Here is a 21,777-nt window from a genome sequence, read left to right on the forward strand (position 1 = left end):
CACATGCAATAGTTGCGACAGTTTCTACATTGGACAAACAGGCAGATCATCCAAAACTCGATACAAAGAACACATGAAAGCAATAACCAGAGGACACAATACATCTACATATGCCGAACACATAACTAATACCAACCACACATACAATAACATAAATACAGACATGGAAATCATACACATATAACCCAAAAATCAAAAACTCAACATACTAGAACAATATGAAATATACAGACACACTAAAACACACCCTAATCAAATACTCAACACACAGATAAATTTCAGAACACACACACTATTTGACACAACTTTTCATCACACGAACGCACCCACACAACAGGCAGCGAAGTTGAGATGACGCCGACACACAGAAGGCTCTGAGGATGGTGTGAAGTAGCACCGAAACAGTTCTAAGCTGCACATGCTTACATAATTAACACGAGTAAGATCGCCATTTAGTCAATTAATTAAGGGCTATTATTATTAATATTATTATTATTATTATTATTATTATTACTATTATTATTATTATTATTACTATTATTATTGTTGTTACAAAGTACCTTTGTAAATAGTATTACTCTATATAACTATTTATAGGCCTAAGAATAATATTAAGTTTCTACAACCTAGAGACGATAATGCGATGTATTCCAATCAATATAATATTTACGTTAGTTCTTCAGGTGAACTTTTAATTTTTTCCTTGCTTGGCCTATACTGCTCCATCCAGTTAACATGATGTGTGTATGAGGGAAGAGACTGCCTTGCCTGCTGCTTTGTAAGCACTGTATTATTCTGTGTATACTTAACTTCAGAGTAAATGTGCCTCAACTTCGAACTCTAGTAATTATTGATAGCTTCTGCTTCGATTGGTTGAGGGAAAACCTCTGAAGAAGTCTCAACCAAATAACTTGTCCCAGCCAGAATTTGAACCCGGGTCCGCTCGATTCTCAGTCACATTTGCTAACGGTGGATCTATAAGTAAGTAATGTTACTAATGCAGTTACAGTGGTTTCTCATTTTTAGTGGATCTTAGAAGCTGTTTGAGGCAGCTCTTGATTTTAGTTAGGAAGGTTTAAAATTCAGGAATTGCAAAACTAAAAGAGTAAATAATAAAAACGAGAGATACGACTCGGGTATAAAGAGTTTTATTGGGTTTTTATTATGGCCAGGCCTCCCACAAGGCCCGCATAACCTCACGTCTACTGTGGTTTGTACAGTATGTAACTTGAGAACGACCACAACAAGCTCAGCTAACAAGATCCAAAATAAACGTGATACCTTCCTTCCTCGTTGTGGTTATTTCTCTTCAGATTATAAAGACAGAACTTGGAGTTACCATGGCGCTGACGGAGAATGGAACGTATAAAATGAATATCATTAAGGTGACACATAGCTACACGTAATTTGTCATTTAGGCAATTAAGCAAAAAATTCGAGACTTTTACCATGAACAGAATGATGTTACTGTTTATACAGAGTCATTCACCTCTGATTGAGGTTCTGGCTGATGTGTGTATCTATTATTATCAGGTAGTGCATCTCACTTGACGATATGTGTCACAGGAAGAACAATTTTTTCCATACCGTAAAATGGGAGAAATTTGGTATGTGGTTGTAATATTTATTTATTTTAATTAATTAATTAATTAATTAATTAAATTTAATTAGTTAATTAATTTTATTTATTTATTTACTTATTTATTTATTCTCGTGCAGTTAAGGTCATCAGTCCTTCTCTTCCACACCACCAGAAATACAAATTATTTATTTTATTATTTTATTATATTGAATAAGCAGTCGCGGACAGCCGATGAGGGGTGGTCCTCCAGCATGGGGGTTGGGCGAAGGGCAAACAACCCATCACCGTAAATACAGCTTGTTACGAATCCTTCAAATAAGCCTCGGAATGGGACTGATTCTCTGGCACGACCACAGCAAAGGTTTGGAAATAAATCCCGAAAAGACAAAGTATATGATCATGTCTCGTGACGAGAATATTGTAAGAAATGGAAATATAAACATTGGAAATTTATCTTTTGAAGAGGTGGAGAAGTTCAAATATCTTGGAGCAACAGTAACAAACATAAATGATACTCGGGAGGAAATTAAACACAGAATAAATGTGGGAAATGCCTGTTATTATTCGGTTGAGAAGCTTTTATCATCCAGTCTGCTGTCAAAAAATCTGGAAGTTAGAATTTATAAAACAGTTATATTACCGGTTGTTCTTTATGGTTGTGAAACTTGGACTCTCACTTTGAGAGAGGAACATAGGTTAAGGGTTTTTGAGAATAGGTTAGGAAAATATTTGGGGCTAAGAGGGATGAAGTTACAGGAGAATGGAGCAGAACTGCACGCATTGTATTCTTCACCTGACACCTGACATACGTAATTAGGAACATTAAATCCAGACGTTTGAGATGGGCAGGGCATGTAGCACTTATGGGCGAATCCAGAAATGCATATAGAGTGTTAGTTGGGAGGCCGGAGGGAGAAAGACCTTCAGGAAGGCCGAGATGTAGATGGGAAGATAATATTAAAATTTATTTGAGAGAGGTGGAATATGATGATAGAGAATGGATTAATCTTGCTCAGGATAGGGACCAATGGCGGGCTTATTTGAGAGCGGCAATGAACCTCCGGTTTCCTTAAAAGCCAGTAAGTAAGTAAGTAAGTAACTAAGTATTTATTATTTTGCTAGTAAGTTTGAAATGAATACAAGTTAATAAATACAATAAATCTATGGCAGATACGTATTGACTCTAGCTACTGTGAAAAAATAAGCATTTTCCCATGCAATATTGAAAAAAATTGCCTGATGATCACTTTTCCATTTTTTAGATTCCTCCATTATGTAGCAATAGATAGGAAAATTGAAATAGCTACTGATAATAGACACTACACCAGATAGCTGCGTGGACTACCCTCTACCTATAACAGGTCTACGTCATTCCGACGTACCTTTCCGCTCAATGAGCGCCGTTTGTGCAGCCCTGATTTAGAGGATAGCAAAAGTTGGAACGTAAATTGTTGGAGAACCAGAAAGGGCAATAGTTCCATCTTCTGATATACTCCTTGTTTGGATTATAAGACTTGATGTATGTTAGATTGTCAGTCAGTTGGTCTGTAAGGCGTATGTTCCATTCTTAAGTACGCCATCAAGTACTTGCCAAGATGTAGCATCTGGTTTCTCTCCCGAAAACATATTGAAGATTCTGATAACCTCTGCTTTATACTTGACCACCTTCGGTTTCACTTAATGACTGTCATAAAACTTTTGCGTGGATCTTCATTATAAATCTCTCTGAATACTAAAGGAAGTCCGTATGTAACTACTACAAGACCACGATGATGATGACTGTAAAGTGAAGTATTTTATTACTGTCATGTTGAGAGTGGTTTCATAACTATTAGAAGTTGAAGGACTACAGTGCGTTCACACCAACAAGTAAGCAGTTCACGTAGATATAGAGTGATTCACGAGGATTTACCGTCACTTACGGAGCTTATTTCCAAAGACATGCTGAACAAAAAATTTATATAAACATTTGTCCTAATCTCAATATTTTCAGAATTAGCCTACACTAATTTGAAGTTATTTGTGAAATACCATTATTCTTGAGTTTTAAGGGTAAAAGAATATTACAGATAAAGAATGAACTATTCAGAAATATCATTTCTTTAATTAGCTAGTATTCTGAAGCTAAAAATGTGTTGTGAATTCCATAGTTTCTGAATGGTTTCTTCCGAGGTCTTCCCCAGCCGTGGGACTGAAGCCGGATGGTCTATGGCGAGTCCTCAGCCTCACTTTATTTCACCCCCTTTGGTCTGATTACCTGGTTGGCTTTTTACCGAGGTTTTCTCCAACCATAAGGCAAATGACGGGTAATCTTTTGGTGTATCCTCGGGCCTCACATCATCTCATTACAGCTCCCCAAAATATTGTAAAAAAATTGCAAAAAAATTGTAGAAAATTACAAAATTGTAAAACTGTAGACATTGTAAAATTTTTAATGTTGTAATATTGTAAAATTTTGACTTGTTCCACATCTTAAAGCTTTATTGCTCATGTAAGATCTATAAAATATAATAAATGAAATGAAATGGAAAAAAAAATAGTTGCTTCTTACAGATTTTTTTTTTTTAATTTTTAACAACAAAATTACATTTTCTTACGCATTTATCACAACAATTGTTACAAATCACGTCACTCTACTAAATTCTTTAAGACTGTACATTAGGATGCATAACTAAACTGTAAGGAATCAAGTTCCTAAAGTCGTATGATTTGTAACAATTTTTTTATAAGTGCGTAAGAATGATGTCAATTTTAGTTAAAAATTGACAAATAAAATTTGTGCAAAACAATTAACAACACATTTTTAGCTTCAGAAACTAGCCAATTAAAGAAATTACATTTCTGAATAGTTAATTCTCTGTTTTTTGTAATATTTTTTTACCCTTAAATCTAAAGAAGAGAGGTATTTTACTAACAACTTAAAATTAATATAACTTTGAAAATATTGAGATTAGGACAAATGTTTATGACATTTTTTGCTCAGAATGTCTTCGGAAATAACCTTCGTAAGAGATGGTAAATCCTCGTTAATCACTCTGTATGTGAAGTTCACAATTTAATAGCAAGTACCTGGAAAAGCAGACTATCGATCGATAGAGGGGGCTCAGAGCATATATATATATATATATATATATATCATATTTTGCTATGTTATTTCCAAACATTGTAATATAATCAAGATTAACCCTTTAGTGTTCGCGCTATAATTCGTGACAAGAGTACTCGCGCGGATTACATTTATAATCCATCTCTTTTTTATATAATAAATACTTATGCACATAAATAATAATAATAATAATAATAGTAATAATAATAATAATAATCTGTGGCGCTACAGCCCGTGAAGAGCCCAGACCGATCAGCCGGCTGCTGGGCTCACGCCCACATGCCGAAGCAGAGGTGGACGATCATCCAACCAAAAACTACATTTCGTAAGTAGCCTCCACGACAACGAATGCATTCCTGCAATTTGCTATGAAAGTTCTGTATAACTCGCCCCAACAAAACAGGTTTCATGGCACTAATTTCGTTCCTTATGTTTTGTTTCAGCTGGATGATGGTGCGAGGCTTGTTGCTATACACCCTACTTTAGAGATAACCCTATAGGAAGTAACCAGCGCACACTGCTCATAGTTCAATGAACTGTCAGCGAAACATGTTTCCAGGACGAATAATTTCACTACTTGAAGACATTGCCTGGCCACCAAGATCTCCTGACCTGACTGCAGCTGATTACTTCCTACGGTGTTATATCAAAAGTAAGATGTATCGCAACAAACCTCATACCATCATCCAGCTGAAACAAAACATAAGGAACGAAATTAGCACCATCAACCTGTCTTGTTGGGGCGAGTTTTGCAGAACTTGCATAGCAGATTGCAGGAATGTATTCGTTGCTGTGGAGGCTACTTGCGAAATGTAGTTTCCAAAAAGTAATCAGACATTAATAAATTGCATTGTACTAGATTACTTCCAGTATATATGTTTTCTTTTAATTCAACCTGAGTGTCCCACAACAGGGCTATCAAAACCGTCGTATCCCACTGTCGCACCTTACATCGAACAGATTTCGAGATTTATTAATAAATGCCTGCTCATGCGCATTTTGGTGTTGGCCCACTTCGTTTGTGCGATTTCAGAATATTCTGATATATACTATGGAGCAATTTTATCATTTCTACTACTCTACGCTTGCTGATGGTAGGAAGACATGCTGTTTTTCAAACATCGGTAAGTTTGGCGGCAGTTGCATGAGCGATGTCTTTTCCTGAAGGGTTTTCCCAACTAGTTCGTGTGTCTTTAACTATCTGATCCAAAGGAAATTTGTTATCACATCGTTATAAGTTGGAAGTTGCGACTCTCTTATCGGTCCTTCGATATTTGAACCACAATATTTCGGCTGAAGACTTTCTGGCTAACGGTGTAGCTACTATTAACATTCTTTGCACAATTTTATTTAGTTACATATTGTGCCGATTACTATAATTTATATAAAATCATACAGAATAAGCATTGGATGTAAATATGATTGTGTGACGCACCTGGTCTGCTCGAAGGAGCGGCGTCTGGAAGGCCGTGGGTCTGTACGAGTTTCTGAACTCTGGGCGGGAGTGCACATCCCCCAGCAGCAGCTCGTGGCGGGGATGACGGCTGTCAGGAGGACCTCGTGGCCTCCTCTGTATCCTGACTAGCTGTATCTCATGGAACACGGCGTGCAATGCTGCCAGACAGTCCATTTCCTCAGTTACCATCATTCTTAGTTGATGACGAGCTGCAAGTGAAAACAGGTGACATATTACATGTTGTCAAAATTTGGGAATACTCCCCTTTCCAATTCAGTTTAACTCCATAATCCTACTCGAATAATGGGTAGGATGCAAATTATATGTAGGCCTACAACCAATTGAAGAGTGTGATCCCAAAACGTGTTAAGTCCATTTTTATTAAAGGACTTTGCTAGATTGTTTTATCCACTGGTCTACGGACCAGCGAGTTTTCAAGTGACGTGCATAATAACATAAACTTTTAACAAGGATTGGAGTTGTTGTGGAAGAAAAGAAGCTTAAAATATAATTACTGAGCTCCCAACATATATAGAAATCATAAAAGTGACCAATTAAATAAGACAGTTTGAGATCACACTATTCAATTATCGGCTGAATATCGTAAATCAGAATTGAGAATGAATTTCACAAAAACAGAAAAGGCCCATTTGACAAATGATATTGACGAATCATATATAGATGGAGAAAAAATCAGGAAACGAGTTAAATTTTGCAACTTATGGTCTATACTACACAGAGACGGAACTTGAAATGAAGACATTGCAAAGAGGATAAAGAATGTCTGAAAAACAATAAGCATGAAACTCAGTTATATGAAACATAAATGGACATTGTTCTGTTATTCCACATCTTAAAAATGTGCATCATTTTACATATTTGAAAAAAACAAGTGTCATATGAACTAATAGCGTATACGGCTTAATGACAGAGATATGACAGAGAAAAAATATTAATGAAAGATATCGTTCCTAACCACGTAGACCTGAACGTTTTTGTCGCATTTTATTGTATCATAGCGAGTGTTAAAAATTACAAACAACCATTACAATCGCAGCGTAGGCTTGCCCATATCTTTTATTTTTAATTTTATTGGGCTATTTTAGACGCTGTATCAACAGCTCAGGTTATTTAGCGTTTGAATGAAATGAAGGTGATATTGCCGGTGAAATTAGTACGGGGTCCAGCACCGAAAATTACCCGGCATTTGCTCGTATTGAGTTGAGGGAAAACTCCAGGAAAAACCTCAACCAGGTAACATGCCCCGACCGGGATTCGAAACCGGGCCACCTGGTTTCGCGGCCAGACGCGCTGACCGTTACTCCATAGGCGTGAACTCGTCCGTCTATACCATGAACTCCTAAGATCTTGGAAGAAGAGAACAGAGTTCCGAATCCTAGCACATATCTCTATAATTGATTGACACAAGTGGTCTAGGGTAGGATGTCTTCCAGCATACACCAAACACTTCAGATGCCCGAATAACAAAAAAATTACGAAGTGTGAGATCGGGTGATCGTGTCGGCCATGAAACAGGTCCATTCCTCTCAATCCATCGTCCGTGTAAATTCATGTTAGGGATAATGTGCAGCGTACATACGAGCACAGCATATGAATTCAATCATTCCTCCCCAAAATAATATCCATATCAGTACTTTACTCATTACAATTCTCGTCGTCTTTCATTGTGACAAACTTTAATTTTTAGCCGTTTAGACATTTAGTTTTTTTTTGTTCGTTTCTATGTGTATAACAAGATTCACATATTTAACTACACTATAACATTACACTCTGTATTATTAATACTGTAAATCAAAATATATTATTTATGTCAATCGTTGAAAGTACTGGATTAGTACAAAATAAATAGACATGTTCAATGTTGTATAAAACAGAAACAAAATGTGATATCGACATTCATTTTGCGCTGTTAGTTTGAAGAACTGTAGAAATTTTGATAAGACACACTGTTGGTATTAGTGCGCTGATTGTTGCTCTGACACAAGGATAATAGCTGAGATGGCTGTCTGAAATATCGACATACATTTTGCGCTGTTAGGTTGAGAAACTGTTGCAGCTGCATAGGGAAGGGGGGAAATCCATCCTCCAATAGCATGACTGGCGCCAGGGCGTTATATATTATTTGGACGAAACACTTCCACAGCGCTGGATTAGCCGCGCAACAGACTACAATCGCACTCTCGCACGGTGGCCACCAAGGAGTCCCGATCTCACACCGTGCGATTTTTTGGGGGGATTTGTGTATACAATGTTTACTTTTCTTAGTTATTTAGATGAGTCGAAACAACGCATCTCTATTGTTGTGGCTAGTGTCGATGCAGGCATGTTACACCGGATTTGAGATGAACTAGTCTTTCTTCTTGATGTGTGCCGTGTGACACAAGCAGAGCATATTTAAATTTATGAGTTCCCAAAGTATACTTGAGAAATTACTTTATAAAATAGTTTAAATTTATTCCTGATAACTTTGATAGTTTTATGTTTACATTTAAAGTTGAAAGTGTCTATTTCTTTTATACTAACCCCGTATAATTCTATATGGAGGTAACGTGTCGACGATGAATAAGCGGCACACGAATAGATCAAAGCCACACCGGGTATCACAGTGACAACCGAACAATTTTGCGGGAGGAAAGATTCGAACCTGGAACTTCACCTTAAAATTCTCCCTACACCTCGCCCAACAGTAATCTCATCGTCACCTGTTCTCAAATGTTTCCTGAGTTTCACTTTCTATCATTTCGCTCGAAATTTCTTGTTCTCTAGTCAGGTTTTGTAAGCAATTACAGCCCACATGTTGTACGCTAAGTTATCTTTCATCAACGTTCATCTTGCGTTCCGCACCAGCCGCCAGATAAGAGAGCTCATTAATCTTCAGATACGTTACTTAAGTGGGGAAGAGAGCTTGTTCTGTGGGTTTCGTCATGCCCATAGCCAGTTGACAATAGTTAGGAAAATTAGAATAAGAGAATACTTTTTCTCAGTTCAGCCTTCGATGCGGCCTAGAGCCTAGCATCAATTACCGGGCCACGAGATATTCTCCTGGAATTTATCATTTTACTTTCCTAAGCATTTTTCACAAATAAATGTTCTATATTGGAAATATTCTTAGAAGAATAATTTCCGTGCCAATTGCACCTTAGATCTGCCATCTTGTCCAATGTATAATTCTGTGTCACTAACATATATGTTCATGCAAATTTCAACAACTCTATGAATAACGGACAATTTTACACACAGAAATTTTAAACAAACTCGGTTCTTCTCTCCATTAGAATTGGGAAGGAAAAAACTTCGGGAAGTTTTCCTTTCCTTCTTAGCATAAGTATTTTTGCGACAAACAGGCTTATTTTCAATTAATGAGCACAGACGAATTTTCTGTTGTTTATCATTTGTGAGGCTCCAGCAATGGCGGCCGGTGAGGCATTCTGGTGGTGGTGCCAAAATTGAAAAAAAAAAAATGGTTGCACGCAAATCACCCAAGTAAAATATGATAATCACAGCTCACGTTTACATCATGTTATATAAAACACATTAATTAAACCAGCTATTTTACCAGGTGTGCAGTTAATAATGCACCTAGTAACAGTTACAATAACATTTCCGAAACTGATAACGAAATTTACAAATACAGATAATGCAAAACTTTCTCAGTATTGTGAAGTCAAATACAAATAACTTTTATAACTAGTAAAATTACTGGCAAAACACACGAGATAAACAGTGATATAGATAATAAATTAACACGTTTGCACTTTATTTAAACAGGCCGATGAATCCAAGGCAGCAACCTGAATAACACATGTTCATGTCCTGCATAGATCTTGTGTATTGTTAACAAAAGCATCAACACTAGCAACAGTGTAGCTATATTTAGTTACCGCGAAATAAAACAAATATTACACAAAATTAACAAATAGTGTTACATAATATGAAAAAAATATATATCTTTCTAAAAAGAACCACGACTAACTACCTCTGCATTCAATATTGTTAAATGGATAATCATTTACACATTCAAATCCTAGTTGTGTGCATTAGTTTTGAATTGGTAATATTATATTAAGATTTGGCGCGGAACTTTAACTTGTATTTTCCTGAAAGCCTGCGCTTGATGGTTCCCTGCCTAACGTCTCCAACAACCCTGCCATCTAGCGAAATTTCTGCATTACTGCGCTCTAGCGGGCGGAATGTTAACTACTGAGTCATATTGAATTCGGCTCAGTGTCTGCCATAAGAAACGCATATAAACTAGAATCAGTAGCCTTTTGTACAGTGTTATATGGACGCAGACAGTGCCACATCAAATTGACTCCAACGTTCGGAAAAACACTGCAAGAGTGCGTCCCGATCTGTGCGCGCGCTCGTTCAGATGAAATACGAAGGAAATGTGTAGAAATAAACGATTACAACTCCTTTTTAGGATATTATTTTTTGTTTCTTTCATTGGTGGTGCCATGGCACACTGACACTGCCCCAAAAGCCGCCCCTGGGCTCCAGTATTCTTTGCACAAATCCGAACATATTGTTTCGGGAAAGTTTTCATTGCATTTATACCCGAGTCTTCTGTGTATCTTGAAATAGGTACATTAGTATATTAATTACAACAGCACACAAGTGGTAAGTGCTCCTGACACATCTGTGCATCTTGAGTTAGGTACTTACAACACAAAGCCATCAAAAAATATGTTTTCCAGTTGGATTTCACTTACCATATTTGTGCACAATAGGCTACGCTTCCTCGTCATTCATTACACGTAAAAAACTCGTTTTCAGTTAAATCTACACTTAACCCATATGTGCGCTAAGCCGTTGCTATAATGTACACTTTTTAATAAACGTATTAATTTATGTTTCATGGTAACGCCTGGTATGTAGAAACTTTAAAGAGTGCCCTTTATTTTCAATAGATTGATTTTCCTTCATAATTCAATATTGAATTCCGCCCTATTTTCGAAACACCATGTCATCGGACGCTTTTAGGCCTAAGTACCAAAACAGTAGTTGGAGCATCGTTAGGATATACGGCTTTGTTGTTGGCCCGTGGTACATGGCTCCACTATTTTTTGGCTCCATTGGAATGCGTGAGATTGTCTACATAGAGTGAAATATGGGGGAGGCGAGACGCTCCAATGAAATGAAGTGATATTTTCCGTCAGCTGAACGAGATTGGATTAAGAAGCGTCGATGAATTGGTGAGGTTAATTAGAGGATACGTGGCTCAGCCAAGAATTACGACCTTTCTCGTAAATCTGTCTGACACAAACGGCGTCTCCATCCATGTTCTCTTTGTGGGCCAGTTTGGAGCTTTATCACATAATTTATATTCACTTCTGCTGCAAATAGCGCACAGAAATAAACAATAGCATAGGAAGTATGGAAGGTAACCTTTTACAATCCTTCTAGGATATGATATCTCGAATTATGACAAACAAGAAAATCTAATAGACCTAATATTTTGTTCCCAGAAGGGTGTTTTCGAAAAAATAGTCTTTTGTAACTTGAAATTATGATTAAGTTTTTCATGAACTGCTCAAAATTTGATTTTAATCTCCTGTAGGATGATAAAGTAAGCTATGTATGGCCATGTTACAGTAGTATTTGCATTGAAAATAACACATATTTCGAATAAATCGCGTTAATAGTCGTGTACGTATTGCATGGGAACAGGACTGTGACACGCTGGCAACACTGTTTCTTACGTACGCAATCCATTTGGCCGAGCTAGGTGTACGGAGCGGACGATACGCTTACATTCACTTCGTCATTAGTTGCAGGCTACGTGCAGTTCGAAGCAATTGAAATACAACGGGATGCCACAGTTTTCTAATCGTGAGTATCTGGATATGTTATTAATTTATGGCGAAACTGATCACAATGCCGCTGCAGCTGCTCGCTTATACCGTGACAGATAACTGGATCAGGAGTGTGAAAATTGTAAACACGCAACTGGTGGACACTTTCAACAATACCTTTAAAAGACATTGTAGAGAATAGTGTACCTCACATTAATGTGTATCATTTTCATTTAGTTTAAAAGTTGTATATTTCTTCCAAACATTGCATTGTAATTGAGTTGGAGTGACATCAACTGTGTGATCCTCAATGTGAAATAATACTGTATTTAAAGGATTAATTTTATTTTATGCATAATTTTTATTTCTACTTTATTATTGATGAAATTGCCTTAAAATGTAACGGAAACTACGTGTTTGTTCGTACTAAATTTAGTGCTGAAACGATACAATAACGAACGTTTCATCATAGATAACGACTAACATAGTTCATGTAATTAACACGTTACGATTACATAAATTTTGATTTGACTGCATCCTCAACAGATGTTTTTGTTTACAAAATGGTATGTATGTACATCCTCTCAAAACCCCTGCCAAGTAGATGATTGGAGAAGCATTCAGTATGCTGGGATGCATTGATCTCGCGAAGTAAACACTGCTCCTGTCTACAACGTTGCAACATTAAAACATTTTTTTCTCGAAATATTGCAAGAACTATTGGTCGTATGAAAAAAAATATTATTTGACAAAACGTTTCCAAATGACATGATCTGTTATGTGTGTGAAGAATTGTAAAATGTTACTTTCCACTCTACGGTATACCCAATTTTTAAGAGATGATGAAATATTCCTTGCAGGTTACACTCCTGATGACTAGGGTTAGGATTTTGATGACCTATATATCATGAAAAAATTTCCTAAAAACAATGCATTTATGAACTAAAAATCTTTCAAAAATGCCCTTGAAAAGCCCTAAAATTAATCTTACATAATTGGCTTAGTAGGAATATTAATATTTAGACTTACTTACTTACTTACTTCCTCGCTTTAAGGAACCCGGAGGTTCATTGCCGCCCTCACATAAGCCCGCCATTGGTCCCTATCCTGAGCAAGATTAATCCAGTCTCTACCATCATATCCCACATCCCTCAGATCCATTTTAATATTATCTTCCCACCTACGTCTTGGCCTCCCCAAAGATCTTTTTCCCTCCGGCCTCCCAACTAACACTCTATATGCATCTCTGGATTCGCCCATACGTGCTACATGTCCTGCCCATCTTAAACGTCTGGATTTTATGTTCCTAATTATGTCAGGTGAAGGATACAATGCGTGCAGCTCTGCGTTGTGTAACTTTCTCCATTCTCCTGTAACTTCATCCCTCTTAGCCCCAAATATTTTCCTAAAAACCTTATTCTCAAACACCCTTAATCTCTGTTCCTCTCTCAAAGTGAGAGTCCAAGTTTTACAACCATACAGAACAACCGGTAATATAACTGTTTTATAAATTCTAACTTTCAGATTTTTTGACAGAAGACTAGATGACAAAAGTTTCTCAATCGAACAAATAACACGCATTTCCCATATTTCTTCTGCTTTTAAATTCCTCCCGAGTGTCATTTATGTTTGTTACTGTTGCTCCAAGATATTTGAATTTTTCCACCTCTTCGAAAGATAAATCTCCAATTTTTATAGTTGCATTTCGTATAATATTCTGGTCACGAGACATAATCATATACTTAGTCTTTTCGGGATTTACTTCCAAAATGACAATATTTGTGTAGAAAAACGATTGAACTAATATGCAATATAATGGGTATTAAATGAAAAAATCCGCAGAGAAAATATCGAAGGAAATAAATAATATTTTACATTAATAATGGGGATTTAGGGCCAAAATTAATTGAAAATATCCCAAAAATGACCCAATAAAAATGCTCTTTTGAATTTCAAGAGGTAAAAATGCAAAAAAATGCCCTAACAAATATGTTTTAAAACACTCAGTTTATCACATAACATACAAATACTAAAGCACCAATGTTTCTCGCTTACTAGAAAAAAGATGCAATTTCATCAAAATCCTAGCCCTGCTGATGACAAAGTTCCCGAGAATTGACCCATCAATAATACTGACCGAGGGCAGTGGACGATGCGGCGTTCCTCCGCTGGTAGCCACTGCTGAGCGCTGGCGGGTGGTTGTTGTCCGGCGGCTCCTCCGGCAGGCTCAGCACCACGTAGTCCCGGTGCGGCTTCCAGCGCCTGCGCACCTGGCCGGGACACGTGGTGTTGACGCGCGTCGCCAATTCCTCCGCCACCTCAGCGCTGTGAGCCGTCACCGTGACGCGTGTCAGCGTGTACTCCGCCTCGGTGGCGCCTGGCGTCACCCAGGACCGTCCTCTGAGTCGGTAGCGTCCCCGGGCCGTCAGCGTGTACTGTGCCAGCGTGCAGGACTCGTCCCCGTAGTGGAACTGCAGGAGACGGAACGTGTGGTTCTTCATGAAGGTGTAGCTGCGCATCAGGAACTCCGGACCTGGCCGTACTTCGCACCTGCAACAACACAACCACTGTTGAGGACTGCGTTTAACACCGAACAATAATAATATTTGCTTAAATGAAAAAATGCTTTAACTTGAAACATTTTATGCGTCTGGCATTCCAGATATCTGGTCACACTTTCTTTAAAAACAAATCATGTATCAGATACCTATTATTTAATAATTAAGTCATATCTTTCACAACGTACATTCTCTGTTAAATACGAATCTGGTCAGTCAAAATCAAATATTGTTCAATCTGGAGTACCTCAGGGTAGTATTTTGGGACCCTCTGCTTTATATTCTATATACGTCGGCTTTTCCAACTCAAGATCACTTAACAATAGCCCATTTTGCTGATGATGTTGTCTTCCTTAGTGAATATAATTGTGAATCAGCAGCAGAACAACTGAACATTTTTTGTGAAAAAAATTCCACATGGTGTAAGGAATGGCGAGTAATTATGAATCCTCAAAAATCAAATTTAGTCAAATTTACTTATAAGAGAAACACTGTAAATTATCCAGTAACATGTGGTTCAGTAGTGCCAATTGCTCAATCCGTCAGATATCTTGGATTAATCTTAGATAGCAAACTTATTTGGCATAGCTACATATCAGCTATTGTTAAAAGAATTAGACACAGAATCTACCTGCTAAAACACATTATTCAAGACAAATCTTCATTGCCTCTACACTACAAGAGACTTATCTATATTTCAATTATGCGCCCTGTGTGGCAGTATGGATGTTCAATTTGGGGATCTGCTTCTGTATCACAGATAAGAAAAATATAGATAATGCAAAATCGCTATTTGAGACTGATGTATGGTGCACCTTGGTATATTAGCAACAAGAACCTGCACGATGATCTCTGTATTCCTGAAGTGACGGAGGTCCTAAGACAGAGCTACATCAGACTGTACAACTTCTTCTTAAACCACATTAATCCCCTACTTCGAGTAATTGTCACTAATCCACCACAAGATCCAGCACATAGAAGACTAAAAAGAAAACGTCATAGTGATATGAGGCTATAGGGTACTTTTGGGATTGCCAGTGGGCAATACCCATAAACAAGTGTCAAATTATTTTATTTTATTTTATTTTGATTTCCTTTCTCTGTTCCTGTTATTCCTAATTATAATATATTTATTTATATACACTGAAGTTTACTTAATTAAAAAAAAAAAGAAAAAAAAACTTTCTTTTAATGTGGTTACGTCACGCAAGCTATAAGAGCCACGCTGTTCCGCTCAGGCTGGGAATTTGTGCAGTAATTATGAAAACTTCACGAAATATTCAGCTTAATTTTAATTTCATTAAAACATATTATTCTTACACAAATATGGATACAATAAAAAAGGGACTCCAGGCATGCGCTCTCTAGATTGTAAAAATTACAATCTCTACTTCCTCCACCACCTGTCCGCGACTCTGTTTTCATTCTGTTTAGTCAGTTGTTATCTGCAGAACGTAAACATTCAGTGACGAAAAGTTTACAGAATATTTGAAAATGACACTGTCGACAGTACGTACCAAGATATAGCTAGAAATTAGAAGAGAGCCAAAACTGACAAATAGTAATTTGCAGAGAGTCACAAAGCATTTCACAGTATTGAAGCTTAACAAAATGCGCGGATTTTTAATTGTTGTTTATATAAAGACTATTATTATTATTATTATTATTATTATTATTATTATTATTATTATTATTATTATTCAGAGGATAATTTACAAAGAGGATTGTATACATTAAATAAAATATTAAAAGATTTTGGGATGGAAATTTCAGCACAAAAATCAAAAGTAATGGCATTTTTAGGACAAGACCCAGTCAGAAGTAAGATAATACACAATAACCAATGCCTCGAACAAGTGCAAAATTTCAATTATCTGGGTTGTGAAATATCTTATCAAAATGAAAAAGATGTGAACAAGAAAATTACCAAATTTACACAAATTCTAGGAATAATAAACAATGCATTAAAAGCTAAATTAGTACAAAAATCTACAAGAATAAAAATATATAATACATTAGCATTACCTACCCTTTTATACGGAAGCGAGATTTGGTCATTAAAGAAAAAAGACGTGAACAGAATCAAAGCAACGGAAATTAAAATTTTGAGGAGGACAGCAGGATATACTCTTTTAGACCGAAAAAGGAATGAAGAAATTTTAGAACAATTAGAAGTAGAGTCAGTAGAAGAAAAAATCAGCAGATACAAATTCAATTGGCTAGATCATGTAAGAAGAATGGAAAATTCAAGAATCCCAAAAATTATGATGCAATATAAACCTAGAGGACATCGTCGACCAGGAAGACCTTTAAGAAGACTGCTAGATGGGGCCGAAACAGGACTACAGAGGCCTAATTCGTGAAGGATGATGATGATGATGATGATTATTATTATTATTATTATTATTATTATTATTATTATTATTATTATTATTATTATTATTATTATTATTATTATTAAATACACAGCCATCGGCGTGGCTCAGTCGGTTAAGGCGCTTATCTGCCGGTCTGAAGTTGCGCTCGGGCACGGATTCGATCCCCGCCTGGGCTGATTACCTGATTGGGTGTTTTCCGAGGTTTTCTCCAGCCGTAAGGTGAATGTCAGGTACTCTATGGCGAATCCACATCTCGCCAAATACCATCTCGCTATCACCAATCTCATCGACGCTAAATAACCTCGTAGTTGATAAAGCGTCGTTAAATAACCAACTAAAAAAATTATTAAATACAAAATAACCAATACATATGACTGTGGTATTAAGTTTGAAGGGTGAATTCTGCAACTTTTCTGTAAAATCATATCAATATGAGAAGGTTGATTTATTGTTTTATTTTATTTGTAATCTGTTTTGCATTTGGAAATTAAGAAAAACTAGAAGAAAATTACGGACTGTTTGCTTAAAGAAATAGTGAAGAATCAATATTTAGACTTGATAATACTGTCCATGCTGCATGCATTGAATAAATTTTATTTTTAAAAGTACGTAATGCTTTCATGTACATAATTTGCTGCACGTGTCAGTTTGTAACATTTTTACTTTAGGAAAAGGGGATACATTTATAATCCGAATTTTTCTTATCTGAGATGCGATCAGTTCCCTTTTTTTCTGTTAACAAAGGCTTTATTATGGAGCGTATGAACGCAGAGGTAATTAATTTAATCATAAAACCCATGCGCTGTTCTGTTAACCACAGTGTATAGAACATACAGTAAAAATTTCATGTTCCTAGCATCAACATTGTAAGGGCCTTTACACTTCGTACCTGACGAAATGTGCTGAAAAAAAAAGTGTGAGAAAAGAGTCTGAAAAATTTGCATGGAATTGAAGTCCAAGGGTGCAGCCATTTATATATTGCGTTGTTTTTATGGTTTTGAGCGCCGTAGAGCATTGAAACGAGGTCAGCATAATATAAATAAGAAATTGCTGATTCATTTTTTACAAGGAAAATAATGCGATTTTTTACTCAAAATGACCAAAATTTCACCCGTCACCTCTCTTGGAGAAGATGGTATTTTTTAAAACTTATTTCCTATTTGGTGTAAAGTTTTAATTTTTTGTGTGTAGAGAGCTCATAGGAGTTGCAATTCAACCAAATATAAATATTTTGAAAAAAAATATTTGGGGGCCCAAATTTGAAAAAAAAAGTATACCCAATGCAGGGTTGTACTAAAACCGATATATCTAAACCGTTTTTAAAGTTAGATTCAAACGGTTCTTTGCAATGTATTTGCAAAAACATGTTTTACAAACTGTCTGTAACAGAATTTTGATATTAGTCCCTACGTTTGTGAAATAAACAATTAAATTTAATAACAAATTTCTGATTACCTTTCTTGCAAACAAACGGACGAATTTTTAAAATGAAATCAATTAACAAAATTCTATTACAGAGAAAAGTTTCCTGATAGTTTAAAGAATGTGTGTTCTAAATTTCATGCATGTATCTTTAATAGTTCAGAAATTATATCCATTTTTGTCTTGCAAAAAAATGAAGTTACTGGAAACCAATATATGTGGGCGTGTGATTTAAAAATCCATAGCGCAGGAAGTTTAAAAATGACGTCTCAACATCCGATAAGGTCACAAATACCCACAAAGTGTTATGCAATGCATTCCAAACATATCAAAGCGTATTTTAAAGAAAAAAAAAATGAAAATTTAATATACCGGAAACAACAATAAAATTTGGCGAGAGATTTAAAAATCCATAATGCAGGAAGTTTAAAAGTGGCGACTCAACATGCGATAAGGGCACAAATACCCACAAAATGTTATGCTATGCATTCCACACATATCACGGAGTATTTTAAAGAATTCTTTTTTTGAAAATTTACTCTTCTTTTTACCAAAAAATACCATCCTCTCCCCTTAAGAAAGAAACTGAAGTAAAATGGCATTCATAGAAGTAAACGCACTTGGCAAGTATAAGCCTGCTTGAATCATCGGTGTCACATTCTTCAGCGAAATAAACAGAAAGAAATTTGCATACGGAGTAGTAACCCATTTGAAGTGTGTTCAAGGAGAGAGCAAATGTAAAAAGGGACATCGGTTTTTTTACTGCCCATTCCATTCTTCCTGAATGGCCTCTTAATAGCTTGAACGAGCTGGAAATGTTATCTGACGAAGTGAGTTCTTCAAGGTCACAGGCTGTCAGGTGAGAGACTGTCTAACACGTCCGAGAGTCTCCGATTTTCATGTCAAGCAATTCAATCTTGAACATGGTGACATTCCAGCGAGGAATTTACTAAGAAGAACAAAAGCGGTTTACGAATCATTCGTTCAGGTGCTGATGTAGGATTCCTCAGTGGTTGAAGTGCAGATTAAACACCGTACGTAAGCTACTCTTATAGGTTCCAAACTCGCCGACTGAGCACAAGTCCATCTTAACCAAAAATTCAAAGTTAATAATATGCACATGAAAACAATTCTTACTGTTCATAATTTCCTTTATTTTGATACCAAATTCTGAATTTCGTCTGATTTCATTTCTGTATTATTTTCTGTTTGAAATTTTTGTAAATAATAATAATAATAATAATAATAATAATAATAATAATAATAATAATAATACAAATAATAATAAATAATATTATTACTAGCCTATTATTATTATTATTATTATTATTATTATTATTGTTATTATTATTATTATCATTATTATTATTATTATTAAATTACGGAACTTTACGAACTAAAATCCTGAAAATATGTATGCAACTATGTAGTAGAAACCGTTGAAATATGCGATAAAATATGCCGAACACTGAAACCTTTTAAATCCAAGTTAGAAAATCATCTTATGACGAGTTGCCAAACTAACTTATTATTATGACAAGTGTTGTATTGCATGTTTCCACGTATTCACATTTTTTTAATGTTCTAGTGATATTTAACTTATTTTATCTTTTTGTTTTCATATTTCCGGATAATGGTATATCTATAATGTGTTAACTTGAGCTATATATAATGATGATTTTGCTTACTGTGTGTACCTAAAAATATTGTACTCATTGTACGCTTTGTACTTCACTATTTTATTACTATTATTATTATTATTATTATTATTATTATTATTATCATCATCATCATCATCATCATCAATAATTTCTTATTTTTTATACTTTGTATGTCTTATTTATTTTGATCTGCTGTTCACATTTTATTATGCTTTTTCCTTTCTTTCTATTTGTTATATATTATGTCTGATTTCTACTTACGTGTTTACATTATATTATTATTATTATCTTCTTCAGTTTTGTGTGTAAAATTTTAATGTAATTTGTAAATTTGTAGTGTTTTTTGTAACGCAGTTTTACTCCTGGTTGAGTGTTAAAGAAGGCTGGATGGCCTTAATTCTGCCAGGTTAAGTAAACCACTATTATTATTATTATTATTATTATTATTATTATTATTATTATTATTATTATTATTATTAAAGTTAAAATATATGTAATAAAAACACACTTCAAATGTTTATTTGGTTTAATAATACGATAAGTATAAATTCAAATAAGTTAAAGTAATTTATTGTTATCAAGCCAACGACATTTTTATTAAATATTTTTTTTCCATAAACGTATTAAATATTAATTCATTTCACAATAATTATTTACATAATTCAGATACTTTTGTGATTTACGAGTGCGCGAAAGACATTTTCGTACTAGTTACGTGCAATATTTTTTTGGCAAAACTACATGAAAATTGTATTGAATTAATTAACTTATTAAATAATCAGAGACTATTACTAGTTGCAGATGATGCTGTTTTAATTTTTGACTCTGAAGAGAAACTGCAAAAGCCAATACACACATTGAATATAATAGGGAAGACTTATAACATGAAATTATGCACTATAAAAATAAAAGTAATGGTATTCTATGGCAAAATACCCAATTAGGACCTACATATCAATAGAGGGGTCGGCCTGGTTGGCGCAGTTGGTATAGCGCTGGACTTTTATGACCAAGGTTGCGGGTTTGATCCCGGGTCAGGTCGATGGCATTTAAGTGTGCTTAATTGCGACAGAATCCTGTCAGTAGATTTACTGGCATGTAAAAGAACTCCTGCGGGAAAAAATTTCGGCACACCGGCGACACTGATATAACCTCGGCAGTTGCGAGCGTCGTTAAAATAATAAAACATAACATTCAATAGAACGCAAACCTATAGGGCAAGTATCACATTTAAGATATTTCGGCTGTGATATCAGCTATAAACCAGATAATGATATTAATATCAAATAACAGTTTCACAATATACTGGGTGTTCAGTTCAAAGTGTGTCATGGCTCGCTGTATGCCTTCATGTGGCTAGCCAATGAGCCCAGAGAATTCAATCTTTCTACACTTCCGCAGAGGTGTATTACCTATGTGGCAGAGAAGTTGCCTAGCAAGTACGGCGTTCATTCTGAAGAGTACTTACCGATACGTTCGGTAACGCCGGTAGTGGCAGGAATATGAATTGTTTCGAAACATGTACTGAGGTAAGTTTTTTTATTACTGTCGAGATATGTGGAGAGGGTTAAGGCGATCACTTACGTATTTGTTGACATTAATTTCGACTGTCAACATGGACACGGAGCATTTGATTTGTATTGTGGAATGTTGTGGTACGCAACCGATGATAACAAATACCCTGCGTACGACTTGGCCGCGCAAAACACAGTTCGAAAGAGGTTATGGTAGCACACAGACCGTACAGACCGCCAACTGTTGCTACGACGTTCAAGTTATATTGTACGCGTTCTCAAGT

At 35.7% G+C, this 21,777-nt stretch overlaps 1 protein-coding gene across 1 annotated transcript in view; it reads right to left on the minus strand.

Moving 5' to 3' along the window:
• LOC138713266 (protein APCDD1-like) overlaps nucleotides 1-21,777 on the minus strand; it is a 269,121-nt gene that overhangs the window by 37,460 nt on the left and 209,884 nt on the right. Inside the window, exons 3-4 of the mRNA XM_069845227.1 lie at nucleotides 14,098-14,510; nucleotides 6,124-6,353 (exon numbers count right to left, since the gene is read on the minus strand). Coding sequence (XP_069701328.1) covers nucleotides 6,124-6,353; nucleotides 14,098-14,510 — 643 coding nt within the window. The remainder of the gene's footprint in view (nucleotides 1-6,123; nucleotides 6,354-14,097; nucleotides 14,511-21,777) is intronic.

Source organism: Periplaneta americana, chromosome 14 (genome assembly GCF_040183065.1).
Source record: "Periplaneta americana isolate PAMFEO1 chromosome 14, P.americana_PAMFEO1_priV1, whole genome shotgun sequence".
In the NCBI taxonomy this organism is placed as follows: domain Eukaryota; kingdom Metazoa; phylum Arthropoda; class Insecta; order Blattodea; family Blattidae; genus Periplaneta; species Periplaneta americana.